Source organism: Impatiens glandulifera, chromosome 3 (genome assembly GCF_907164915.1).
Source record: "Impatiens glandulifera chromosome 3, dImpGla2.1, whole genome shotgun sequence".
In the NCBI taxonomy this organism is placed as follows: Eukaryota; Viridiplantae; Streptophyta; class Magnoliopsida; order Ericales; family Balsaminaceae; genus Impatiens; species Impatiens glandulifera.
The window spans coordinates 11396795-11421830 of record NC_061864.1 but is presented as its reverse complement, the minus strand read 5'-3'; the positions used below and the strand labels follow the sequence as shown (position 1 = coordinate 11421830).

At 32.8% G+C, this 25036-nt stretch overlaps 4 protein-coding genes across 7 annotated transcripts; 1 reads left to right on the top strand and 3 right to left on the bottom strand.

The window, feature by feature from the left end:
• Nucleotides 1–1251: 1251 nt before the first annotated feature.
• Nucleotides 1252–3272, top strand: LOC124928666. 3 transcript variants are annotated; one of them, XM_047468911.1, is made up of 3 exons: nucleotides 1252–1377; nucleotides 1539–2571; nucleotides 3065–3271. In XM_047468911.1, exon 2 carries the CDS (start codon nucleotides 1566–1568, stop codon nucleotides 2529–2531), a length of 966 nt encoding a protein of 321 aa, XP_047324867.1. In that variant the 5' UTR covers nucleotides 1252–1377; nucleotides 1539–1565; the 3' UTR covers nucleotides 2532–2571; nucleotides 3065–3271. The 3 variants fall into 3 exon arrangements, with proteins under 3 accessions (XP_047324867.1, XP_047324868.1, XP_047324866.1); XM_047468912.1 differs by having other exon boundaries at nucleotides 1300–1377; nucleotides 1543–2553; nucleotides 3065–3272; XM_047468910.1 differs by having other exon boundaries at nucleotides 1302–1377; nucleotides 1543–2571.
• A 77-nt stretch (nucleotides 3273–3349) lies between these two features.
• LOC124928665 (protein IQ-DOMAIN 3-like) lies at nucleotides 3350–5966 on the bottom strand. 2 transcript variants are annotated; one of them, XM_047468907.1, is made up of 7 exons: nucleotides 5862–5966; nucleotides 5759–5790; nucleotides 5283–5373; nucleotides 4802–5167; nucleotides 4491–4718; nucleotides 4286–4405; nucleotides 3350–4212 (listed from the first exon to the last, which is right to left on the bottom strand). In XM_047468907.1, exons 3-7 carry the CDS (start codon nucleotides 5367–5369, stop codon nucleotides 3484–3486), a joined length of 1530 nt encoding a protein of 509 aa, XP_047324863.1. In that variant the 5' UTR covers nucleotides 5370–5373; nucleotides 5759–5790; nucleotides 5862–5966; the 3' UTR covers nucleotides 3350–3483. The 2 variants fall into 2 exon arrangements, with proteins under 2 accessions (XP_047324863.1, XP_047324864.1); XM_047468908.1 differs by having other exon boundaries at nucleotides 4802–5169; nucleotides 5288–5373.
• A 1380-nt stretch (nucleotides 5967–7346) lies between these two features.
• LOC124929497 (TBC1 domain family member 8B-like) lies at nucleotides 7347–16250 on the bottom strand. Its single transcript, XM_047469873.1, has 18 exons — nucleotides 15858–16250; nucleotides 15202–15271; nucleotides 14228–14815; nucleotides 13966–14142; nucleotides 13770–13883; nucleotides 13228–13286; nucleotides 12924–12990; nucleotides 11973–12024; nucleotides 11770–11862; nucleotides 11550–11633; nucleotides 11072–11454; nucleotides 10599–10660; nucleotides 8962–9031; nucleotides 8674–8754; nucleotides 8476–8577; nucleotides 8185–8309; nucleotides 7798–7909; nucleotides 7347–7681 (listed from the first exon to the last, which is right to left on the bottom strand). The coding sequence occupies exons 1-18, from the start codon at nucleotides 15923–15925 to the stop codon at nucleotides 7574–7576; spliced, it is 2415 nt and encodes an 804-aa protein (XP_047325829.1). The 5' UTR covers nucleotides 15926–16250; the 3' UTR covers nucleotides 7347–7573.
• A 6270-nt stretch (nucleotides 16251–22520) lies between these two features.
• LOC124929458 (ABC transporter G family member 6-like) lies at nucleotides 22521–25036 on the bottom strand. Its single transcript, XM_047469822.1, has one exon. The coding sequence runs from the start codon at nucleotides 24891–24893 to the stop codon at nucleotides 22716–22718; it is 2178 nt and encodes a 725-aa protein (XP_047325778.1). The 5' UTR covers nucleotides 24894–25036; the 3' UTR covers nucleotides 22521–22715.

The window sequence follows — 25036 nt, the reverse complement described above, 5'->3', positions numbered from 1 at the left end:
TTAAATTTAAAATATAAAGTGTTATTAACCTAATTAGTTAAAGAGTTGTACTTGTTTTTGTTAAGTTGTAATTCGAAACATACATATAACATTTTTAATTTTATTTTTAACCGTTTTAATTTTATGGGCGGGTCAACTCACAATCCGACCTAAGTATCCATTTACTCTTATATATATATATATATCCAAATTAACCACAATTCTCGACCCGACAATCCGAATATTTTTATTAAGTATCAATTATATATATATATATATAGATAGATAAATTAGTTAGTTAAAAAGTTAAACTTTTATATTGATAAAATGTTTCGCGTTAATCTAATTTGGTGTTAAATTTAAAATATAAAGTGTTATTAAGTTAATTAAAGAGTTGTACTTGTTTTTGTTAAGTTGTAAATTGTAATTCGAAACATACGTATAACATTTTTAATTTTATTTTAACCGTTTTAATTTTATGGGCGAGTCAACCCACAATCCGACCCAAGTATCCATTTATTCTCATATATATCCAAATTAACCGAAACTCTCGACCCGACAATCCGGACACTTTAAAAATTAAGCATCATTATATATATATATATATATATATATATATTTCACAAAATTTAACATTAAATTTTAATTTAATTATTTATTATGTTGTATTTATAATCACAATTCACAAATTTTATTTTAAAAAATATAATAAAAATAATTTAAATATATATTATTCATAGTATTAAAATATTAGTTTACCATAAGATTAAGTTTCATAAGTTCTCAATAAGGAAAAACAAAATATAAACATTAACTTCTTAAACTTAAAAAATCTAACCTATTAACTTTCTAAATTTTTATTAATCAATTTAAATATTAACATTGAAATGATAATATAATAAAATATTTTTATTAAAAAAATATAAAAAATTATTAAAATTACAAATTCAAACTAAAAAAGTGAAATTAAAAAAATATATATATAATTCTAGTGTAACAAAATAAAATTAGAATTATATTTCATTTTTAATATTATTTCTAATTCCTATACTACAATGTTTAGGAAACACAATATAATTAAAATATTTGACATAATTATAGAAATAAGTGAATAATATTTATATGATATATTTTCTCAATAATATTTATAAAGGACACAATTTGTGCCTGTAAAGTTCATTAGCTAATTAACTCCTTTGCTATGTTACCGGTTCGTTTAGGGTTTAATAAACGGTTATTCAAATAACCCTAGATTTAACCCCACTGTTCTTTGGAGCGCCGACGGATTCCCTATATTATAAAGAAGACGAAGAAGAAGAAGAAGAAGTAAAGATTTATAAATCTCACTCTAAACCCTAACCCTAATCCCAACCCTTCACTTGGCTTCCACCCACTAAGGTATCATATCATTCTTTTATCTTATCTATTGTTCATATCAAACTCGCGTGATTTATATATATGTATATTTCCGATTGATCTTTTTCTTTTATTATGCTGTTTAGTTTTTGTGTTTGTTCCTGCACTAATGGGATATCCTGTTTGTATGATTGATTACCCAGATAGATATCGTTGTGAAAAAAGGAAAAATGAACGAGAGTGATAATTTCTCCTCACTTTCAGATCCTACTGCTGTAACTATATATGATGAAACCCTAATAAATTGTGAGGTCTATGACGAGAGTAGGGAAGATGACGTTGGAGAGGTAATGGTGGAAATTGTAGGTACTGAATTGCTGATTAATGGAGTTAGTAATGAAGATGGATCGTGGAATTGGGAGACCGAGGATGGGGGGGATGAATATAAATATTCCATGGAGGATATTCTCGAACCAATAAACATGATTGAACACTACTTAGAAGAAGAAGAAGAAGAAGAAGAAGGTGAAAGCAAAATCAATTTGAAAATTGAAAAAACCGATTCGAATCCTATGGATTCTTCATCCGCATCGGAGATATTATCGCTACTTCACCTTGTGGCGGTAGAACCTAATAAAGGAGGATATGACTTCTTAAGTTCCATTGCTACTTTCTTCTCTGGTTTTCGCAATTCAATTTCAGTTCATTTTCCTAGAAGACAGAGTACATGTACTGGTAAAAGAAAGAGAAAAACATGTAATACTGCAAAGAGTTCTCCTGAAGTATCTGAATATGATGAAGTAATCAACTCTTACAGGGATGAAAGAAGCTTTGAAAACTGTTCTGATGAGCTACTATCAGCAGGCAGGTGCGTTGTTACTAACGATGATTGGAGGAGGGTAGAAAATGGACCAACAGAACTGGTATTGAATTTCTGTCAAGGTAATATGGTCCCTGTGGAATCGAGTTTAAATAAAATGTTTAAGAGATTCGGTCCGCTAAAAGAACTGGAAACTGAAGTTGATAGAGAGAGGTGGCGAGCGAGAGTTGTGTTTAAGAGGTGGTCTGATGCAGAAGTTGCATTCAGTAGTGCTGGAGCATTTAACATTTTTGGGCCAGTGATGGTCAACTATCAGCTCAATTACGCACCGACAACTCCCTTTCAAAGCCTTCCCTTTGCGTACTTAGAGGGGTAAGACCCTTTGCGTACTTAGAGGGGTAAGACGATGCAACTTTGTAAGTTCTTCCACCTTTCTTCATGGATCTATATACTTTCAACTGCATTTTTTTTTTAAATTCTTGTATAGTTTTTATTAAGGGGGGTATCTATCTACTTCATGCACATCATCAATAATCAAGTTAATGGTCAAATTTACTTTTCATTGTCTCAAGTATGCAGTTAGTATTTCAAGAAAACAAAATTTACATTCAATCAAGCTTGATGGTTATGTTGTTCAATCAATAACACTTATGTTACATGTTCCACACTTGACTAGTATGTATTAGAAGTCCATTATTTTCAAATAAAGTGTGTAGACAGGTTTTGCAAATACTTAACATGTGTAGAATCAGCAGTTTATGAAAAATTTATGTCTAGAATTTTGCAAAACATTCATCTGCTTTATGTGAAAGATGTTGGCTTTTAAGGCTATGTTGGACACAATTGATGATTAGTTGTTGTTAATCTTTGAGAAAATCATCTGAATTTTGGTCCCTCTTTATTTTGCAGGTTTGAGTGATGACTGTTAGTACTTCTAAAGAATGAAGATTAACACGAAGGAAGAGAGTCTAGGCTATAGGAGGATTTTTTGTAATTTCATTTTCAATGATCATTGCGGCTTTAGTTTTATTTTTATTATTTTAACAAGCAAATACAAACACAGGAAGACCAACTTTTTTGAATTTGAGAAATCATTTGATATATTTTTGATAGCGTTAGAAATATGAAGTATTTGTGAAATATGAAGTAATTGTGAAATATGGAAATCATTCATCTCCTCCTCCCCCAACAATGTAAAAAGAGAATATGATGTTAGTTAGGACTTGGGAAGGGAAGAAGAATAAGAGACACTAATAATAAATAACAGGAGAAACAACACAAAACAAATTGAAGCCAAATCCACTCGGTACTCTTCTATATCTTCTTCATTAATGCACATTGATGTGGTTTATGGAACTGTGTTCAAGCTTAGGGGAGCCCAGAGAGTGCCTTCTTTGTTGTCCAACCTGGGTTTGGGTTGGGGTTGATGATGAATGGAAAGAGACACGTTTCCTTCCTCCTCCTGGTGAGGTGGTTGTTGCATTTCCCAATGGGCTCATTGGCATTTTAGACCGAGCCCTAGCAGACTGTGTGGTACCCATGTAACTTGGAATTGAGGACGACACAGAACTTACCAAGCTATCGTTATCATCTCTTTCTGAAGAAGATCCACATACGCTCTGCCTTCTCCTACACTTTTCCGATTGGAAACTAACTGAGCTTTTCGTATCAAATTCCCCAACACCTGCCAATGCTGTTGTTCTAGTAGTAGATGCAACTGATGACCGTCTTTCCTTTGAAGATGTTTTAACAGAAGCTAATTTTCGATTGCTGCTACTGTTGGATGGCTTATTAATAACAATCTTTTTGCCAGGTGAATCATTACTGTTATTATTATTATTATTGTTATTGAAGCCTTTCCTACTACTAACTTCTTGGTGGTGGACCACCACCGACATTTTCGGAGAAGCTACATCTGATTCTGTTCCAGTTGTGCTCTTGATTTCCCATGGCCTTGATGCCATCCATCTCTCTAGCCAGCTCCATCCCCAGTTTGGATTCTTTGTGTCTATTACTAATTCTGACTTCCCAGAATCTAAACCACTCCTCCACTTTTGCTGTTGTAATATTCATAATGTATATTACACTTATTTTCTTATAAATAAATAAGAAAAAAGAGTCCTAAAATACCTGATGAGTGTATGCATAAGCCAGTGCCCTTTCCCTTCTTATGGCTGCTTCCTGTTTGCTCTGTAGGTTTGCTTCAATGTGCTCCTTTGACTGAGTGCTATGATCCCAATCTTCTCCCGTCTAACATTATTGTTTGTTCCTTAATATTATTATAAACCCTAAACCCCACAATGCAATATGCATTAACGTGAAAAAGGGAACTTACAGAAGCCCTAAAGTTGAGCAGCTCTTTGTCACGTTTTTGTTGGATGTGTTTCTGCAAGGCCTGGTTAGCCTCTGTAATTTTGAGTCTTCTGGATCGAATTTGGGACTGGACGCGAGCCAAAGTCTGCATGCTCTGTAATGTAGACGTGGCTTGGCGCTGGGCTGATTCACCCTGTATCATTGATTTCAACCTCACTAGACCTTTCAATGCCTGTAATGTCCTCCTTGCCTATTAATTAGTATTATACATTATAAACCAATGTTAATTAATTAAACTGAGAAAATAAGGTTATAAAATGTACAAATATTTACCAAGTATCCTCTGTAGGCAGTCTGAATCTTTGTAGCTGCAATCTCTTCTTTCTTAGGTTTGTCAAAATATCTCACCATGGTTGCCAACCGGACAACTTCTGCTGCAGCCTCGGCGACTGCAACAGCCTGGGCAACAGCCGCCTCTGTTGCAACTGCTGTGGAAATTGCCATGGAATACGGTTGTTCATGTTGGATCTCTTGCGATTTTTCCTCCACTATTAAGGCGGCTGCAGCAGCAGCAGCAGGTATGGGTGATGATGATGATGATGGTTCAGCTGTCACAGGAGGAGTTGCAGGAGGAGGAAGAGGGCCTGCATCTGGAGTTTTGTGTTTCCGAAACCATTTCCTCTTTGGTCTGTTCCTTTTCTGAAGGAAAACAACAGAGTATTGAACAAGGACTAATAATTTGTTATGAAATTCTCACATGAAATCAAAATGTAGATTATACATGAACAAACTAATCAATCAATCATGCATGCACCTTATTATTATTATTATCTTTCTTTTCTTTTGATTCATGAGTAAGAACTTTCTTCACCGCAGATAACCATCTCCCTTTCCTTCCCATTTCACTGCAAAATCATATATACAGATCGATCATGAAACATATCGATAAGAATCACAAAACAAAGAGAGAGAACTTAAATAGTAATTCAATTCATTTCACAGCCAGCCAGTCAGTCAGTCAAACCAACGCCATATATACAGCATGATCGCTGAAAATGTTAAATCTAGATAAAGCGTTTCTGAAACATGTATGTAAATCAACATTAATTAGTGATAGATATAGACATCTAGAATCAGATCGATGTAGCAAGCAAGAAACATGATCATATGAGCAGCAAACAGACATGCAAATTCGTTAAACTTGTATATATATTTTGTAGCTTCAATAATCACACAGCATTCATTATCTGATCCTGTACTACTAGTATTCCTCATCAGATTTTACTTTACCTCCTACTACAGACAAAATGTAGCTCCGCGATCTGCCAAACAAATTAAGAATTAAGATGATGATGAAGAAAGACTACAAATGCAAGCAGCAGTTGGAAAATACAAATAAATAAGAACAGCGGTCGTTCAGTAATCGTGGAGGGGACGAGGTGGACGACTGGATCTTGCGGAAGAAACATTCTTCATCCTTTTTCTCTTCTTCTTTAATTCCTTAATTAGCTTGAGGAGAGAGAGAGAGATACAGAGAAAGAGAGAGAGTTGAAAGGGTGTACATGGTGGTGGTGCAGTAACGGCAAAAGGTAACTGTTACTCATACAGATGGCGTGGGCGTGCAGTGGGACCCATTCATTTTTAGTTAGTTAGTTCGTTACTACTTACTGTTAGAAGAGCCTGCCTGGCAGGAGGAAATTCAAGTATTATTTAATGAATTTGATTTTCTTTCTAATAAATTATTAATTTTAATTCACAACAATTATATTCAATATAAATCTAACTTAACAACTATTAAATATAACAATAAGTATATATATTTGAAATGAAGCCTAATTTGAGTGGAAGGAATGTTAAATTATATTTAATTATACAGGTCATCCAACTAATTAATTAACAGCTTATTATTGATGTTTGGATGTCACGTATATATATAGTTTGGAAGAATATTATTATGTGTGGAATATGATATGATTTATTTTAGACTAGATTCAATTTCAATTGTTAGTGTTACTTTCAGACAAAGCAATTCCTCCTTCTTGTAATAATAATATCTATAATATCCTTTTTTCTAGCTTACTCAATAAGCAAGCAGATTCTTAGAAAAAGAAAATATATAGTAAGCAGATGGATTTTCATCCAACTTTTTAAATAATTTTTATTAACCATAGATTATTTTCATTCTTTTAAAATAAATTAAAATGATTGATTTCCCATATGTGCAAAATGCAATTTTTTCTTCTAATCGAGGAAACTTTGATCTCTTATTATACAGTGACCCATATGTCAGATCAGAGTAAATTGATATAGATTTTTTCTTATTATTTGTGTATTTAGATTATAAACTAATTTGAGGTGATTATTCTAAATTAAAACACACATAATTACTTTTTCTTTTCTTTTTAAAATTCAAAAAAGAGTTTGGACCATTTCCTCCAAGGCGTTCTTCATTTTACTTGTGTTCCACTCCCTCTGAAATACAAAGAGAGAGTCAAATGAAAACAAATTATAAGTCAACTGAACTCATTAATATTGTAACACTTTTATTCTTAGGAAAATAAAGGTGGTATACACGTGATATGATTTTTAAACAATATTTTGTGTGATGTTTAATTACTTTTCAAACACTTAACTACCACCTCTAATTACCACTTTAGCATTACATTTTTTTCCCTTTAAATGGCAATGAAAAATGAACCTATTACATTTTTTTTTACAAAAAAAAAAAACCTTTTAATTCTGATCAGCTGATTCTACTATATGTATTTTATTCAAAGTTGCTAAAATAAAACTAGGTGAAACTCAGTTTTGAGCCATATTAATAAATTCAACCATCAAATTGCTGATAAAAATTGAAAAAACACAATAATACACACAGTTGATCAAACATGCATGTATATTAGAAATATTTATATCAATCAATGAATCATCCATTCCTGCTTTACATTGTTCATTTCACATTATTGATTCTTCTTAACAATTACCTTCATATCTATAAAAGATGTATTACTTATGTTGCAGAGTTTACTTAATATATCATATATATATATATAATAATAATGGTGGTGGACAAACAAACAAAGAAACAAACCCCTTTCGCTTTTGCTACTCATTGGCTTGAACATCATTACTGTCCACTTTCTTCTTCTGGGTAATAACCGGACTCGAGCTTTCGCCTTCGGGCAAGTCTTCAGCATTATCAGTGGCCTTTTCCTGCTTCCAATCATTGAGATATGTCTTATCATTGTATGTACAAATAGATCCAGATGATGATGTTGTTGAGATAATTGGATGTCTTCTAAATGCATAATTAATCAACTAAGACTAACCTTGGTCTTGTCACGCCAGCTAAGTCCAAACGGTCTAGACAGCAGGCTTATCTTTCTCACTGGCTCAAACTCTTGACTGCTGCGAATCGTAGATGTTTCTTGCTGCATCGATCTATATCCAAAAGGAAAAGCAGCCAGGCACCAAAATAAAATGTCAAATTAAACCAAATTCATTAAGAGGATCATTTCATGGCAACATAATTCATGGATGGCAGAAAAAACTTTTATTAGTATGTATGTAATTAGGATTAGGTTTTAGTTAGTTCTATAAATAAGGCCGGCATAGTCCCTTGATGACATAATGTTTTTGATTAATGTTAAAAAGAAGATTATCTCAGTCATCTCATCTCAAATTCTTTTGATTAATCTTTACAGGAAGTTACTTACCGTGGGGAAGGCAGAGCTTTGCTTTGGCCAGATTGGTACTGTAATGTAGCCTCTAACATGGATTCTGCCATTACCACGCGCTCTTCCATTTCACTAAGTCTAGCAGTCACTTCTTCATATTTTTCCTACATGAATTGATAATAAAGATAAATAAATGCTTGATTGGGTCGTAAATCATGTGAAATGAATATAACTAGCAGTTATTATTTTTAAAACTTTAACTAGGAATGTGCATAATAAATGGATTAGCATCAATGTAGTTTAAAAATATGACAGATATATGGTAAAAACCTGAAGCACTTGAGCAGCATATTTTTGAGACGTGGCTTCTTGCTCTGCATATATCCGTGCATCCTCTGTTACTCTTTGTTCTTGTTCAACACGCATCAATACCTATTAGACAGGTAGAAAAGAGAAATTTAGTGATTAGGATCGGAGAAAGAAGGGATTAAAAAAGTTTAAGAGCATAACAGCTTTAGCAACCAAAACCTGAAGCATGGCATTTTCCTGCTCCTGCTTATCCACTAGGGCCTGACGGAGTGCAACAACCTCTCTCTCCAACAATTCAACCTTGAATATATAAACAGTAATTCGAATAAGTATACATACAATGTTTCTCATTTCAGATTCTTTGTTAAATATCATATATCTTAACACAATCCAATAGCTAATAAAGGTTGGCTGGTCACAAGAACAAGATCAGCATTTTTGGTTAAAGAACGGCTTATCTTTTTCCTTGTATGGAGAAACTGTTGCATGAAGTAGGTTGTGACATACCTTAGCACTGAGTTGTCGTCGATTATCTTGCTTCACCATCTCCATCAGTGCTGTCTCCAACTCCTCGGCTCTGAAAATATTAAAGAAGAGAAGGGGAAATGAGAACAAACTTGTCAAAGATCCATATTGTCAAAGGAACCATCACTTAGCAAGAAACATTAGATCCATACTGCAAGTTCATTAATCCTTTTTCCAATCTGATCAATCTCCTATAAATATCCCAGCATAGAATCTAGAAAGGAGGTTTGTTTTCATCAACTACCTAGCAATCACTATATATTGCATTTTCTTCCTCAATCATCTCATACAGTCCATAAGGGCAACTCTTTTTGATCAAATGTCAAACCTTGTTCCTCCTTGGACCTTGGTACATGAGACCTCTCGTTCCAGACACTCTACCTATAACTCCACTTCCAGTAAGCATGGATCTTGAGAGAAACCCAAGACACGACCAACTTTAGGCCTGCAGTGAGCCACCGAGTGGAAGGGAGCCTCTCGATCCACACTTTGATTGTAGAAGACTACCAAAAAATAAACTACTTGAAGTAACAAGAAAAAATTCTAGGTAAGAAGGAAGAGAATTTTAGGGGTTTTCAAATGTATGGCTAAGAATCATATATACATTTTTTTGGCAACAAAAATGGCATTTATCTTAGACTCTTAGTATTGATATGCATGTATAACTAGTTTGGCCGTTTATGGCAATGTAATGGAGGAGCTGACAAGACCAAATGTCTTGTAAATGCATATCCGACCAGTCACACAGACCAAAAACTGGTCTGCTTTTTCAGATCATTCATACACATGTCCTTTTGAGTAGACAGGAGACTATTGACACTCTTCAGAAATGGACTGATGTTAGAGATAAAGACTAGATCTTTTAATCACTTGCAATCTATTTGTTGGTTGCAGAAACATGAGGACAGAAAGGAGTTTAAAAAATCTGACTTTAAGAAGATTCCTCTTTTACTACAGAAAGATGTCATAAGAAAGAAATTCATTTATCTTTTCAGTATCATCTTCCAACACAAACCCAAATATTGAAAGGGAAAAAAAGAAGTGTGCAAATCCATACAAATACCTTCAGTTTTTATACATGCATAATTATGTCAATATTCCACCAACATTGTGATACAAGAGAAAAGGGTTAGGGCTAATGCCCTATAGTTGAAGTATGCGGTTGAAGGTGGTTATGAGAAGTGGCAGTTAGTACTTAGTATAATAGTAGAAATAGAAGTTTTTTTTTTAATAGTAGAAATAGAAGATTAATTGTTATGTTTTAGTTAAGCAAGAAATTAGTTGAATACTCTTTTAGAGTTTCTCTCTTTCATCCCCATTTGTATTCTCCCTAGCATCTAGAGTTCTATCTTCCCACCTCTCAATCGCTCCTAGCTTGTTAAGAGCTCTTATCTTCTAATCTCAAATTCTATACCTCTCATTCATCTGATTTCAAGGTTTTAGTCCTAAATTCAATACAAGGTATATCACATAGCTTCTTAATGCCGTGGAGATTAAATGAACAAGATGCTGCCTAGTTTCACCTAAATCAAGTGCCTCTTTGAATACATGGAAAATTTGTTTACAACTTCTACCAAATGGATTAAATGATGGAGCAATATAATGGATATCATGCTAACCTGAGAACCGCAGATCGCTTCTCCTCTAGAAACTTGTGTAATTCAATCTTCAATGACATCACCTGCACATGTTTTATACATGATAACTAAATAAAGGCTAAATAATTCAGAAAAAGTGTGAACTTTCACATAGATGCTCTAGGACAAGTCAATTTATACAAATATATATATATGTGAGTAAAATTTCCCTATATACAAGGGGCAATTAGAATTGAAAATAGAATTTCAAGTTGACTGGAATGAGAAATAACAGGTTTTGTGAGCTATTTCAAAAAATGAACTGAGCACTCAAAAACCTGTTATTTCTCTTCCAGTCAACTTCAAATTTAATTTTTAATTGGTCAATGATAGCATGTATTAATAATAATAGGTGTTTATTAAGAAGATTTTGTTTTAATCCCCATGTAACTAAGTTCCCTATCATAATGGATCATAGGTTGACATGATGAACCCATTATTGTATTGCCAGGTACCTGCTCTTGAAGATCTGGAACAGAGTTTATGTCTGAATTGCCTGTCACAGTATGATTTATGCCACTTGTGTCTTTGTCACTCAACAAATCTGTTTCCTTGGTTTCTATCATCAGTGATCCTGGATTATGCTTGAAGCTATATAACTTCGATGCCAAACCCTGGGAATCTCTCCATGCTTGAAGTCCTTTAGATCTTTCCTCCAGAGTAGCTCTAACTGCTGGCCTGTGGTTGTTTCTCAATTCATTTAATCTTGATTCATTAACATTTTGGTAACCCATACAAGCTGTCAGAACAAGTTGGCTACTATCAAATGTGGAGCCGGCCATTGATTGCAGCAAGGTTACTGCATCCCCTGCATCCTTGGTTGTAACAAGCGCTGGTCCTGCAAAATGTTTAAAAGATTATGTTACCTCTCACAAATACCAGATTTTGAAACATAAATAGATTTTGCAACATCAAAAGTAATTTATCCAGTACCGTATAACTCCATCAGAGCAAGTGTAATTCTAAATAGTATGACACGGTTTCCCTCAAAGAGAAGCACATCCCAAATTCTAAGCACTGACAGAAGAAACAACTCATCAGATGACGAGTGGACACATCAGAAAAAAACCAAGAATAAAATAAATGCATGAAACACTTCTTTATTGACAAGGATAATTTATTTGAATAAAGATGTCAGAAGATAGAAGCTGACCACATTCCCATGGGAGCACGTTCATAAAGATGGACAGAAACCATGGTCCAGTAACCCATGCAATTTGGACGCCAAGGTAATCAAGATGATGAACTGACCACAAAATAGATGCAATACACAAAAATATAAGAAGTTTGAACCAAGCATAAACTAAAATCCAATAGAAGCTTCAGCCGAAGCTATTACAGTTTTGCGATACCAACCCAATTTTGGAAACCTTTCACGCACCAACTCCTCCAAGACAAGCTGATCAACCTGGATAATATTGGGAAAAAAAATAGGTAAGTCTGCCTGCCAGTCAATTGGTCATTGATGGTCCTTAATCTCTTTTTAACTCTGATGGAATACCACAGAAAATTGTGAATAAAAAATAACTGGTGTCATAAGAAAATTTATGATATAATTATGTCAAATGCTAAAAGCAACCTTGCTGGTTTTCTAGGTGTACTATTTGGAAACTAGGAAGAAACATTCAGTTCAAATTTGTCAATGGCATTCACTTGATCATACAGTGAGTGATGCCATCATAGACCCATGTACCCTAACTCCCTTGATGTGATGCAAATCGAAGAGAAAGAGAGGTATAATTTGAGATACAATAAGTGCCTAAATATCATCGACAAGGTGTTTGCAACCTTCTCAGTGTAGGATATCATGGACACGATTCAAGCCTTATACAGTGATTTGTTTCTCGTTTTGAGTTGTTTTCTTGGCTTTTGTTTTCCTTTCTTTGCTGGTTTTGTCTTGTACGATTGTACTACCCTTTTGTCACCTTCTCGGCGCCTTTTTATGAAATTGAAGGTTGTCCAAAAAAAGAAAGAAAGAAAGAGGTGCCTAAACATCCTATGGTTTGAAGCATATATAAAGCTAGCTCCACAACATAAAAGATCATAATTTAACAATTCTTATATTTATACTACAAGAACTGGTAAACTGGAAACACTAGATATATATCAAAACAATAATCCAAATGTAAAAGTATTAAAAAAATAAATTTGAAAAAACACTGAACATCTTAAATATATATCCATATTGAATCTCCCCAACCACCAACATTACAAGACAAGCACCCATAAATCAAAAGAAAAGACAACCAGTGAATAGAGAATTAAGAGACAGTATTTTAAACCAATGTAAAAAAGTTAAATGCATACCTGAGATTCTATCATTTCCTCTGAATAATAACCTTCAAAATAATCATCTATAATGCCCATTAAAGTCCTGTGTATGTATCAGAAATCAACATCTTAGGTGAAATTACATCAAACACAGAAGTTAATAAAGATGATGCTGGTCTGACCAAACATGAAAGATTCATGGTGTAGAACAGACGAGCCTTATTATATATATTGCCCCCTAATACATATTTTATACAGTTAAATGGTCTACAAAAATTCTACCACAAGCAACAAAACTGACACTGGCAGGATAGAAACTAAGAAACAACGTTTTACTCACCAAAAAGCATTTTCCTCGGGCATGAGAAGAAGTAGTAAGCCAGCAAAAAAATTCATGGCCTGCAAGTACATGAAACCAATATGATATTTCACATTTACTAATTATTTTCATTTGGTTCTGAAGTCATAACACGTCAAAGGCTGCACATGCTTCAGACTAATAATTAGGATCTGCCTATCAGCTCTACGCTTTTTCTTATGTTACCAAAAAGTCTTTTACTTAATGCAGCATTACCAAAATTGTCCTTGTACATATGGGAATCAATTTAGGTTTGGTGAATGCCTAAACAACCAAAAGGATAATTTTTGAATTGTTGGTCTTCTTAAAATAAGGTGGAGCTCCATCAGAAAACAATGGAATGCCACCATATGATGCAATCAGATTCTTATTTTCTGCAAAGGAAATATCAATTTCACGACTATTTGTATTTAGACTAAGTGAAATAGTAAAATCAACATGCAGATAACCATATGATGATATGATCGACTGTAACTTAATTCAAGGTAGTGGAATGAGTGCATGAGTTCTTCATTTCTAGACACCTGGCAATATCCAACAGAAGGATTATGTCGAGCATATGCTGTAAGTAAACGTCTTAGAGCATTTCTACCGTCCTCGTCAAGAGCGGGATGGCCTGGGAAAGTTCGAGGCAAATCCTGCAAGTAGAAAATTCATTCTCATAAATTTCTCAGCATAACAGATAATCAGTTCCAAAAAAAGGAAATAAAAACAGCTAACCTTCTCAATCTGGCACTTCCATTTTTCAGGCATTGGTGTGGACTCTATGGTAGACATCTTGTCATGATCTGCCTCTGCATGCTCTACACAATTGATTGGTTTACTTTCTGGAACCAACAAATCCTGATAATACTTCTCTACCCTACGAGTTTTCACCCCCACAAATGTTTGCCAAAGCTGAAATTGAAATTGATTAACTGTAAAAGCACGTGCGAAGAGGAAAAAGGAAAGTTTACTAACAATCAAACAACCAGAACCCTACCTCTCCCCTAAGAGACATGGGAACACCCCCTTGAATAAGACATTCTAACTCTTCTCTCCATGGAGATAAATATTGTGGAGAATGAAAACCATCAGCAGCACCTTGAGAACGGGCATATAAACTATCACTTGATGGTGAATCCTGATTTGAATCTGATTTCTCCACATCATAGAATTCATCTTCAGAGTCCTCTTCAGAAGCTCCCTTCATTGATTTAGCCTCTGAAATAGGTGGAAGTGGATTCTCAAACACGTTATGTTGCTCTTCATTAGCTATATTAATCTTTTTTACACGAACACTCATTATATCCTCAATAGTAAGAAGGGATGGTCTAATATCAGTCCAAATTTGAACCCTGTGTGTTTTCATATCTGCCTTGGATACATCTTCAACCAGTTCACCGTCAGATGTTTTCTTCTCGCATATACCATTTGCTTCAACACCCTTCTCCATGTTGGTACCTTTTGTCTGCATAGAGGCTACCTGCTCTACAGCATTTTGAACTTTGCCTTCTTGTAATCCAGTAGCAGGATCTTCTTGTCTCTCCAAAAAGTTCCCCCACCTGTCTGACCGTTCCTCCTCCTCCTCCTAATATATGGACATCAAAGAACCATTTAGTTACATTATTACTACTTTTTTCTTGTCTATCTCCATACAACTATAGCAAGATCTCAAATGATTTTAGATGAAAGAAAAATATTCTCATTTCCCCAGTTTCCAGGTGTGGAACATATCCATATGGATGGAACCATCCAAATTTGACTCTCATAATCAATCGTAAAATACAAACAGAAAAAATGAAAGGTCTGAACACAATCTACAATGTGAATTTGTGTATCTTGAGCCTCTCTACTCACAATCGGCTAACAATTTGAGATAATTCACAAAAATCATTCACATTCCTACAACTAAACAATTGTATCAAGAATTAAAATTGCAAAGAGATAGTCTTAAGAAGAGAAGAATAGGAAAACCTTGTATATAGTAGCATATTCACGGTATCTTTGTACATGTTGAGGTCTCACAGCAAAACCATAAGCATCCCTGTTCCACACCAATATCTAGTCACTAGATGAACCTCGTACAGTTACCACTTCAATGGATCATATTAAATCACAATAGAAAGTTTCAAATTAAAACAAGAAAATGCATAATCATCCAATATTGAGTAACCAATCATGAAACACGCCGCTTGCCTATCAATTTTCATTTATTCCACTTGAGTTTTTTACTTTAACTACAGAAGAAATGAAAACGTCAATCCAGTATATAGATCAACAACCTCCACAGGTAATCCTGCTCATAGCCGTATTCTTTGGTTAAGTCCTTAAACCCCATATCCCAGCAAATAAGAATTATCTAAGTATATCTAGACCTAATCGGATCTTTCACTGAGCTAAATGAGAGATCTATTTGCAGGTTCAATTCATAAACGTGCTATTTTCATGACTCAGTGTTGATACCGCATTGAGTGTGAAGTAACTAGTAGTTTAGTTTTACAATGTAAGATAATGAAGAAAACAACGTTGCAAATGCATGAGTGATACAACTGCGGCAAGTATATGAAACTGGAAATGAAATATCATGAGCAAATGAGCAGAAAATAGATAGAGAAATGATGACGGTGAACCTCTTTTGCTCAAAAGTAACGAGAGGTGGGAATAAAACCGCCGCTGTTCCACTTGATTTGACCTTCATTGCAGAAGATCAGAAACTTTTCAGTACGTTATCGCAGCTAACTGAATTGGACTTGGACTGGTATGAAAGAGATAGAGAAATCGAGATTCATCCAGCTATATCCATGGCTTTCTTTGAACAGTAAAACTTGTCGGCAGATAAAAATTGAGAGAGAGAAGATGGTCACATGCTGACTGATACACATACAGAGAGAGAGAGAGAGAGAGAGCGAGATTAGCGTTGCATTACTTCTACTTGATCACTCATCCTCCTCCTCATGTGTGTATTTCTTAAAGCTCAATCCTCCATTGATACATACAGATAGATAGATACAGATTCTCCCTAAAATTATGGATTCAATTTCCACCTTTTTCTTTTCTACGCACCAAAGAGTCAAACACAAAACTACTTTTTAACTTTTTAATTATAAAAAGGTTTTCCTTTTTAGCTTAATAAAGCAAATATTTGTGGGGATCATTTCATAGTAAATAATTTATTATTACATCATCTATCTATTTAACAATCTTATTTCTTATTTTAATTAATTAATATATCAAATTCTTTTTCCAAAATGCATTACCATGATTAGTGATTAGACAGTGAGGGATGATTCTCATTTTTATTTAAGGTAATTTTAATTTTATTGACAACACTTTTTACATTTAAATAATTTCAAATATTAAATTATTTTTAATATATTTTTATAAAATATATATATTAAATATAAAGTAATATTGTAATAATTGAACTCAATTATTCACAAATTTATAATCCTTATTTTATTCAAACTATTTTTTTTTTTAAATCTGAAAACAATAATGTTTCATAGAGTTTTATAGATTTTTTTGTTCACTTTTTACTTCTTTTTTTTTTATCTGATTCAATTATATCTTTTCTATTAAATGAAAATAAAATCTTTTTATTTTTTATTTTGACAATTTTCAAAAGTAAGTTTAACGATGATAAAATATTTTTCAAATAACTTTAATAAATATATCTTTTAAAATTAAAAAAAAATAGTTGAATTTTAAGATTAACTATTTAGATAATTTTATGTTGAATTATGGGATGGATTTAAATAAAATGATCAAAAATATTAACCAATCTTAATAATAATTCAGATGAAAGAAGTTTTCATCAAAATATTCAATCTTAATTAGCTAGAACTTAGAAGTATAGTAATTTATTTATAAATATTATCTCAAAAGTGACTTAAACATAATAAAAAACAACTTTAATTTGAACAATTTAATTAATTTTACATTTACAGCAATACAAATTACATGTATAAGATCATTGTAGATTACATATCCTAGTTAATTATTTGAAAATAAATCTTCAACTTTATAATATTTTAACAGATTATATATTTGCTTCATGGCGTAACTAAACTGTTTAAATCGTTCAAACCGTTCAAACTAAACCGAATATTAAAATGAATTGGTCAAATCAAATTTATTACGGTTTATATTTTACCAAATCGATTCCAACATTTCAGTTTGTCGGTTCAATGTCACTGAAATTGTTCAAACCGTTCAAACCGACCAAATATTTAAATAAATCGAAAACAAAAATAGAACCTTCAACCGGCCATGGTGAATAACTATTAAGTCATAATGCACATTTAAACTAGTAATAATGAGATCATTAATTTAAAGACAGATTAATAAATTATTAAAAAAATAGACAAATTTAATTTAATAATTATTTACTATTTTTAGTGTAATGAATAATAAAAAATAGAGATATGATTTTAGAGAGAATTTGAGAAGGAATGACGTGGCGCAATGTTAAAAAAATAACAAATTTTCTTTCTATTCTCTCTATCCTCACCATTTATCTTTTTTTAGCCAATAATGTAGTGACATGTCATTCTTTCCTAAATTCCTTCATCTGTCACTCCTCTAAAAAAATATTAATATAATATAACTGTGTTTTTGGAATCTATATATATATATATATAATGATGCTTAATTTTTAAAGTGTTCGGATTGTCGGGTCTTTTTAAAGTGTCCGGATTGCCGGGTCGAGAGCTGTGGTTAATTTGAATATATGTGAGAGTAAATGAATACTTGGGTCGGATTGTGGGTTGACCCGCCCATAAACTTAAAACGGTTAAAAATAAAATTAAAAATGTCATAGTTATGGTTCGAACTTGCAACCTAACAATAATAAGTACAACATTTTAACCAACTAGACTAATAACGTTTTATATTTTAAATTCAACCCAAAATTTGATGAACGCGAGACATTTTAACAATATAAGTTCAACTTTTTAACTAACTAACATATATATATATATATATATATATATAATGATGCTTAATTTTTAAAGTGTTCGGATCGAGAGCTGTGATTAATTTGAATATATGTGAAAGTAAATGGATACTTGAGTCGGATTGTGGGTTGACCCGTCTATAAAAATTTTACCGTAATATTTTTTTCACGGTTTTTTATATTATTACTCGTGCAAATGCACGGGATACATGCTAGTTATGATAGTAATTCATTGAATTATGTTAGTATTTACATAATATTTGTAATTTTTAAATTTTAAATAATAAGTTATTTTATTTGATATTTCATGTGGACAATAATAATAAGTATTTAACATCGATAAATTGTTTTCATTTAGTAGATATAAATTATTTTTTATTTGTAAATGATTGAATTCTTATGTATATAAAATTAGAAATAAAAGACATATTTTTTAGAACACTACGTTTCGCTTTTTTTTTCGGAGTACGACTAATCCCCGTGAATTAAATAAATAGCCAACAAACACACTTAACTAATTAATCAAACGAGCATAACTTATAACCTGACAGGCTCGAACCTAGGACATTAAGAAGATTGTAGATATTCATCTTTTATTATCGCTAGGTTATAAGAGGGGAGACTTTGTTATATTAGATTTACTAATTATTTTTTGGTTGGTTGCTCCTGGTCTAACCCATGAACTTGTTAGTTTACCCCAAGGCCAATCCTACATATGGAGGCCCTTTTAGAGATATATTTTCATGATTTTTACGAGTTTCTTATTATTTTGGTCATATATATGACAAATTATTACGGCAGGACATTTTTCGAAGTTGGTGTTTGCCAACCTCCGACGAATGATAATTTAAATTGTCGCTCAAAATGTTTGATTGAAATTATATTAACACTATCTTATTAATTCATTCGGTTTGCACTATTTCAACATTTACCGTTTAGAAACTCAAATAAATTCATTATTGGAGTAATCATCAACCAATTACATTATTCTTAGATTTTCTCTATTGGAAAATTAATTTTGTAAATTATTTCTACAATTTAATATTTAAATTATTAAATATTTATATTAATTTTGTAGGTTTTATTTTATATTATTTACTAATTAATAAGTAACATTTAATGGATTATATGAGAATTAATTTTGTATAAAAGAAATTGAATAGAGTGATGCACTTTTTTATACTCAGAATTTTTTCCTCTCAAATCCCCTCTACAGATAACTCTCACATAAATGGACAAAAGTATAATTATTATTTTTTATTTTTTTTTATAAAATGATTATTTTATACACTCATTGTGAGATGGAATAGGAACAGAAAATCCTATCCCACTTTTATATGAAATATATATATATATATATATATATATATATATATATATATTAATTAGTATAATGGATAGAGTATATATATTTTTTGGTAAATTATTTGGATGATATTTTTGTTTTTAATTTTTAAATTATTTTTTAAAATAAATTGTTCTTCAAATTTTTAAAGAGGTCACAAATAATCTTATTATTTTTAATTAAAATAACTATTTAAAATATTATTTTATATATATTAATTTTAATCATTAATTTTTATATATATATAATTATTAATTTTCTTATATATATAAAATATTTATATAATATATATTATCTTTTATCATTAATTTTATATTTATATAATTATTAAATATATTTTATATATAAATAAAATATTTATAGATATTAATTATTTTTATTTATATATATCTATATTTATATTTATATCTATTATTTTTAATTATTAATTTTTATATTTATATATATATATATAATTGTTAAATCTTATTTATATATATATATATATAATATATTTTAAAAAATAATTTAAGAGTTAAAAATAAAAAGAAAGGACATCCAAATATTTTGACCTTAGTTTTATATATATATTACTTTTATATGTATTTGTATAGATAAAATAAATAATATATTATATAAATATTATATATATATATATTAAAGAGGTTTAATAATTATATATATAAATATAAAAATTTATGATAAAAATAATATATAATATATATAATAGATTTAATAATTATATATATAAATATAAAAATTAATGTATTCAATTTGTATAATTTTTTTTATAATAATTGTGTTTAAACAATTTTTTATTAGAGGAGTGATAGAGTGAGGGAATTTGGTGAGGGAATGACGTGTCATCACCTTCATTGGTTGAAAAATGTAAAAGTGAGAGGAAAGAGAGAAAAGAGAGAAATTATTTGATTTTTTCATCGAATAAGATTATGCCACGTCATTCCCTCACCAAATTCCCTCACAAAATTCCCTCACCTAATCATTTCTCTTTTTATTATATGGATTATTTTTAAAAATAAAAATAAATAATGTATAAATATAAAAATTAACGATTAATTATCATATATATATATATATATAAATTATATATATATATATAATATTTAGTTGAAGACGTTAAATATAATGAAAAAATTAACAGAATGAACCGAACATTTTCTGAAAGTTTGAGGGGTAATTTGTTTTAAAAATAAAAGTATGCGATTGAACAAACAATATAAGACTATTATTAATTTTAAAAAATTAAGAGACAAAAATATTTGGTAAGTACTAAATTATCATTTTATTATAATTAAGTCCATACAATTCTAATTTTTTTTTTCATTCTTACCACCATTGATTTTTTTCAGCTCCACAATCTCATCTCTATTTTCTTTGCCCATCTTCAATAAAAAAAAACAGACTATCATTAACATAAATGGTAAAAATAGTCACTGTATTTAATTTTATTTTAAATCTTTAAAAAAAGTTACACTATTGATATTTTAGGAATTCATTTTTCTTGGTAGAGAAAATCAGGTCACTTAAACAAACAAAAAGTTTCCGCTTAGGTACCCAAATCTTCTGACCACTACCAAGTCCATATATATAGTAGCAATTCTATTTTGGGCTCTACTTTTTGTTTTGTTTGTATAGGCAAATTTTGATCAATCATATGCAAGTCTTAATTAGTAGCAATCATAATTATAATAATAATAATTACATTTACTTAATGTTTGGCATACACAAAATGTTGATTCAAATTTCAACCCAAGGATACACACACACACACACACAAACCTTCCTATCTCATCCATCCTCATAATCTCAGCCAACACTGGAGAGATGCAACTTGAGTTAATCATATTTATGTTTTGGTAATTTAAACAAGTATAATTGGGTCATGGGTTTCATAAGCTTGAGCTTGAAATTGGTATGGGACCCTTTATGGTATATATATAAAGGTTCCATGTTGATGACTTGGTTGAGAATAGGACTGGGTCTACATGTGTGACCCTTTTTTTGGGTAAAAAATACCATAAAAGATTGGTGATGTTTGCCATTCGTTTTATGACAAGAGACGTCACTAGTACTATATATGATATTGGGCATGCAGGCAAAGAGGTTAGCTCTGCTCAACTGCACATTACTATAATTTAATTCATGCATCTTTCATGTCTTTTGCACATCTCAACCACTCGATCTCTTTCAACTTGTAACATTAATTTGTTCAAATACAAAATATTGTTAATATATATAGACCATGGTTTAAGGGTTATTGATGGCAGCCCATTAAAAATACAATGTTCACTTAAATTACTTTGTCAAAAATGTGTTGTTCAATTTTCAAATAAATATATAATAATAAACACCTCACCAACCAATCAAATTGAGAATACAAATTAATTAGGTAGGATATTGGTCACCTAAAGAGTAGGAGATTGTTCATAGGCAGTTTTTTTAGTTGCTTGTAATTTTTGTGACAATTGTATTTTATAACAAAATTTAATACACATATTTTAACTTATAATGAAAAAAAAAAGTGAAAACAAGGTATATAAATATGATCACCTCCTTACTATTTTTGTCAAAATTATCATGAAGATATAGGTCAAGATGACGTAACAATTAAAAGTAATTAAGGTTTATCCAAAAGGATTTGGAGTATTGTTTGGCTAATGTTATGTAATGTAACCATCATGAAGGTTTACTTCCACACTTTTTCCAAAACAATCGTTACCTTCCTATTAAGTTATTATTATTATTTTTTTTAGTTTTCCATTGCATAATGTATAGCTTGTATTTTCATTTAAAACCTAAATATACTTTGTACAAAATAACTAGAAATAGATTTTTTCTAACACAATATACCTGAACTATTTTTAAAAATGATATATATTTATTTGAATATAACAATGTTATTTATATATATATATAATTAAGTGGAATTATTGAATGAATAATACACTATTGAGAAGGAAGTAAAACAAATTATTAATAAAGGAAATCATCAATAATATTAGGGTACGTAATAACAATAATGATATAATGTTTGTGCAGGACAAATTACAGAAAGGATTATTTGAAAATAAAAAGAAAAAGAAAACAAGAGATGTAACAAAATCTACAGAATCAAATTTACCTGTAGTAGTTTACTACTGCTGTGGTAATAACTGGTGGTAAATTTTATTCTTACAATTTCTTTTTTGTTTAGCTTCTCTTGTTCTTGCTCCCCATGAGTAAAGAAAAGTAAAACAGAATCCTGAAAAAGAAACCCCATGCAACGGTAACCCACAAGCAATTCCATTTACTCAAATCCGTAATCCCCTGTTGCTGCAGTATATCCAATCCCCTGGTCACGCACGTCGTGCTAGTTATGTTCACCCCCAGCGTACTGCTCATCGTCTTCAACAGCCTCGTTTTCAACTCAATCGGTACGCTTCCCAATGGCGTGTTGTCGAATATCTGAATTCCCCTTACGAAACACTTTGTCGGATCTTCAAACTCGTTCTGCAAAACCGCTTCATACGGGTATTTCACCAGAGATATGTAATGAAACCAAATCCAGTAACCGGGTATTCTGTCCCGGGTTATGAAGAACCCGCTGAAAAGTAGGAAATATGCCAGGATCGCGACCACTATCGTGTAACCCAGCATTACGTGTGGGACTATGCCGGAGAGGAAGGTCACGAACGAGCTTCCGGCCCAGAACGCGGCTAGTATGATCAGGAAGTAGAAAAGGAAACCGGAGAACCCTCCGTCGAGTCCGACTGCGAAGAATGTGCAGCTTGAGAAGGCGAGCGAGAGGATTACCAGAGCCGGGATTGCGGTTAGGGAATGGGCGATTACGTAGGATGAACGCCGGTACGCGTTGTGGGCGGTTTCTCGCATGAAGATGTAACGTTCGTGGAGGAAAACAGGGAGGGCGTCTGCACAGGTGTAGAACGTGGTTGACATCGCGAACGCGATGAAACCGAGGCGTTCTTGAACGCCTTTCGGTGAGTTGTCGAGTTTCCAAAACATGGTGGCTAGGATGAAACCGGTTATCAGAACTGCGCCGAGCCGGATACCGAACAGCTCCGGCTGGCGACGCGAGTTCTTGATGGACCGGTTTGACAGAACTAACAGTTCTGTCCACATTGGATTCGCAAAGGTGGGGACGATAGAGGAGGTGCCCGATCCTGATGATCGGGCTGCTCCTGCACCCGATACCAGCTTTCCTCGGGAAATACTGGCGCTGATGGTTTCCTTCAATGACTGTGGGCCAAGACCGCCGTTGAAAAACGGGTCAGGGCTTTGTACCCGTTTTGCAGTGCTCCATGATTTGGTGTAGTCAACGAGTTGTTTAGTTCCACCAGGGGAACCCTCGAGTTCGCGGATTAAATCCAAGGCGAATTCGGTTCGGTTTTCGTTTTCGGGTATTGGATAACCGAATTCCGCGAAAAACAGGGGAAGTTGAGCAGGGGAGCCGCTGTAAGCGGTCTGGCCGCGGGATAGGAAAATCATCCGGTCCAGTAAACTGAAAATTCTGTAACTTGGCTGGTGAATCGACATGATGACAATACTTCCGGTTTGGGCGATTCTCTGTAAAACCTTAACCACCATGAAAGCACTGGTAGAGTCAAGTCCTGAAGTCGGTTCATCTAGGAACAGAATTATTGGATCGTGAATTATATCGATTCCGATTGACACACGACGGCGCTCGCCGCCGGAAACACCACGATGGCCTTCATCTCCGATGATAGTTTTCGCAGCGTTTCTCAGACCCAACTGATCGATGAGTGCTTGAACACGGAGCTTCTTCTTACTTTTCGATAGAGAACGAGGAAGACGAAACTCGGCGGCGAATGTTAGGGTTTCTTCGACAGTGAGCATTGGAAAGAGGAGATCATCTTGCATGACATAAGCCGAGATTGCTTTGAGAAGACGAGATTCAAGAGGCTCTCCGTTAAGAGTAACCGTCCCTCTCAAACTATCTTTCGCAATTCGATTAGCCAATGCATCGATCAAAGTCGATTTTCCTGAACCACTAGCTCCAAGGACGGCGAGAATCTCGCCGTCGCGGGCCTCCCCTGATACGTTATCAAGAAGTAATTTTGTTCCGGATGCCGGCGAACGGTTAATACAACGGCGGACATCCATCTTGCGGCGAACCTTGACGCTATAGGTGAGATTAGTGAAAGAGAGAACGAATGGAAGAGGACGTAGATCGACGGCACGATCGATAACATCGAAAACCTGATGATCCGGCGTCTCACCGCCACTGGCACTGCCGGCGGCCTGTTTTCTAACGTCTCCGACGCTCTTGAGTAGCTGGCCCAAGGTGGGTGAAATGGATATGGAGGGTAGTTCCATGGTCGGGTGAGAATCGGGTCTTCGACCCAACATCTGCTTATCGTTTTTTTCCGGCGGCGGCAGTAGCAGTTATGGATTTGATGGAGAGAGAGGGAGAAAGGTTGAGAATGGGTAATTATAATATAGAAAAAAGTGCAATGCAAAATGGATGCATTACTTGTTAGGAAAGATTGAGA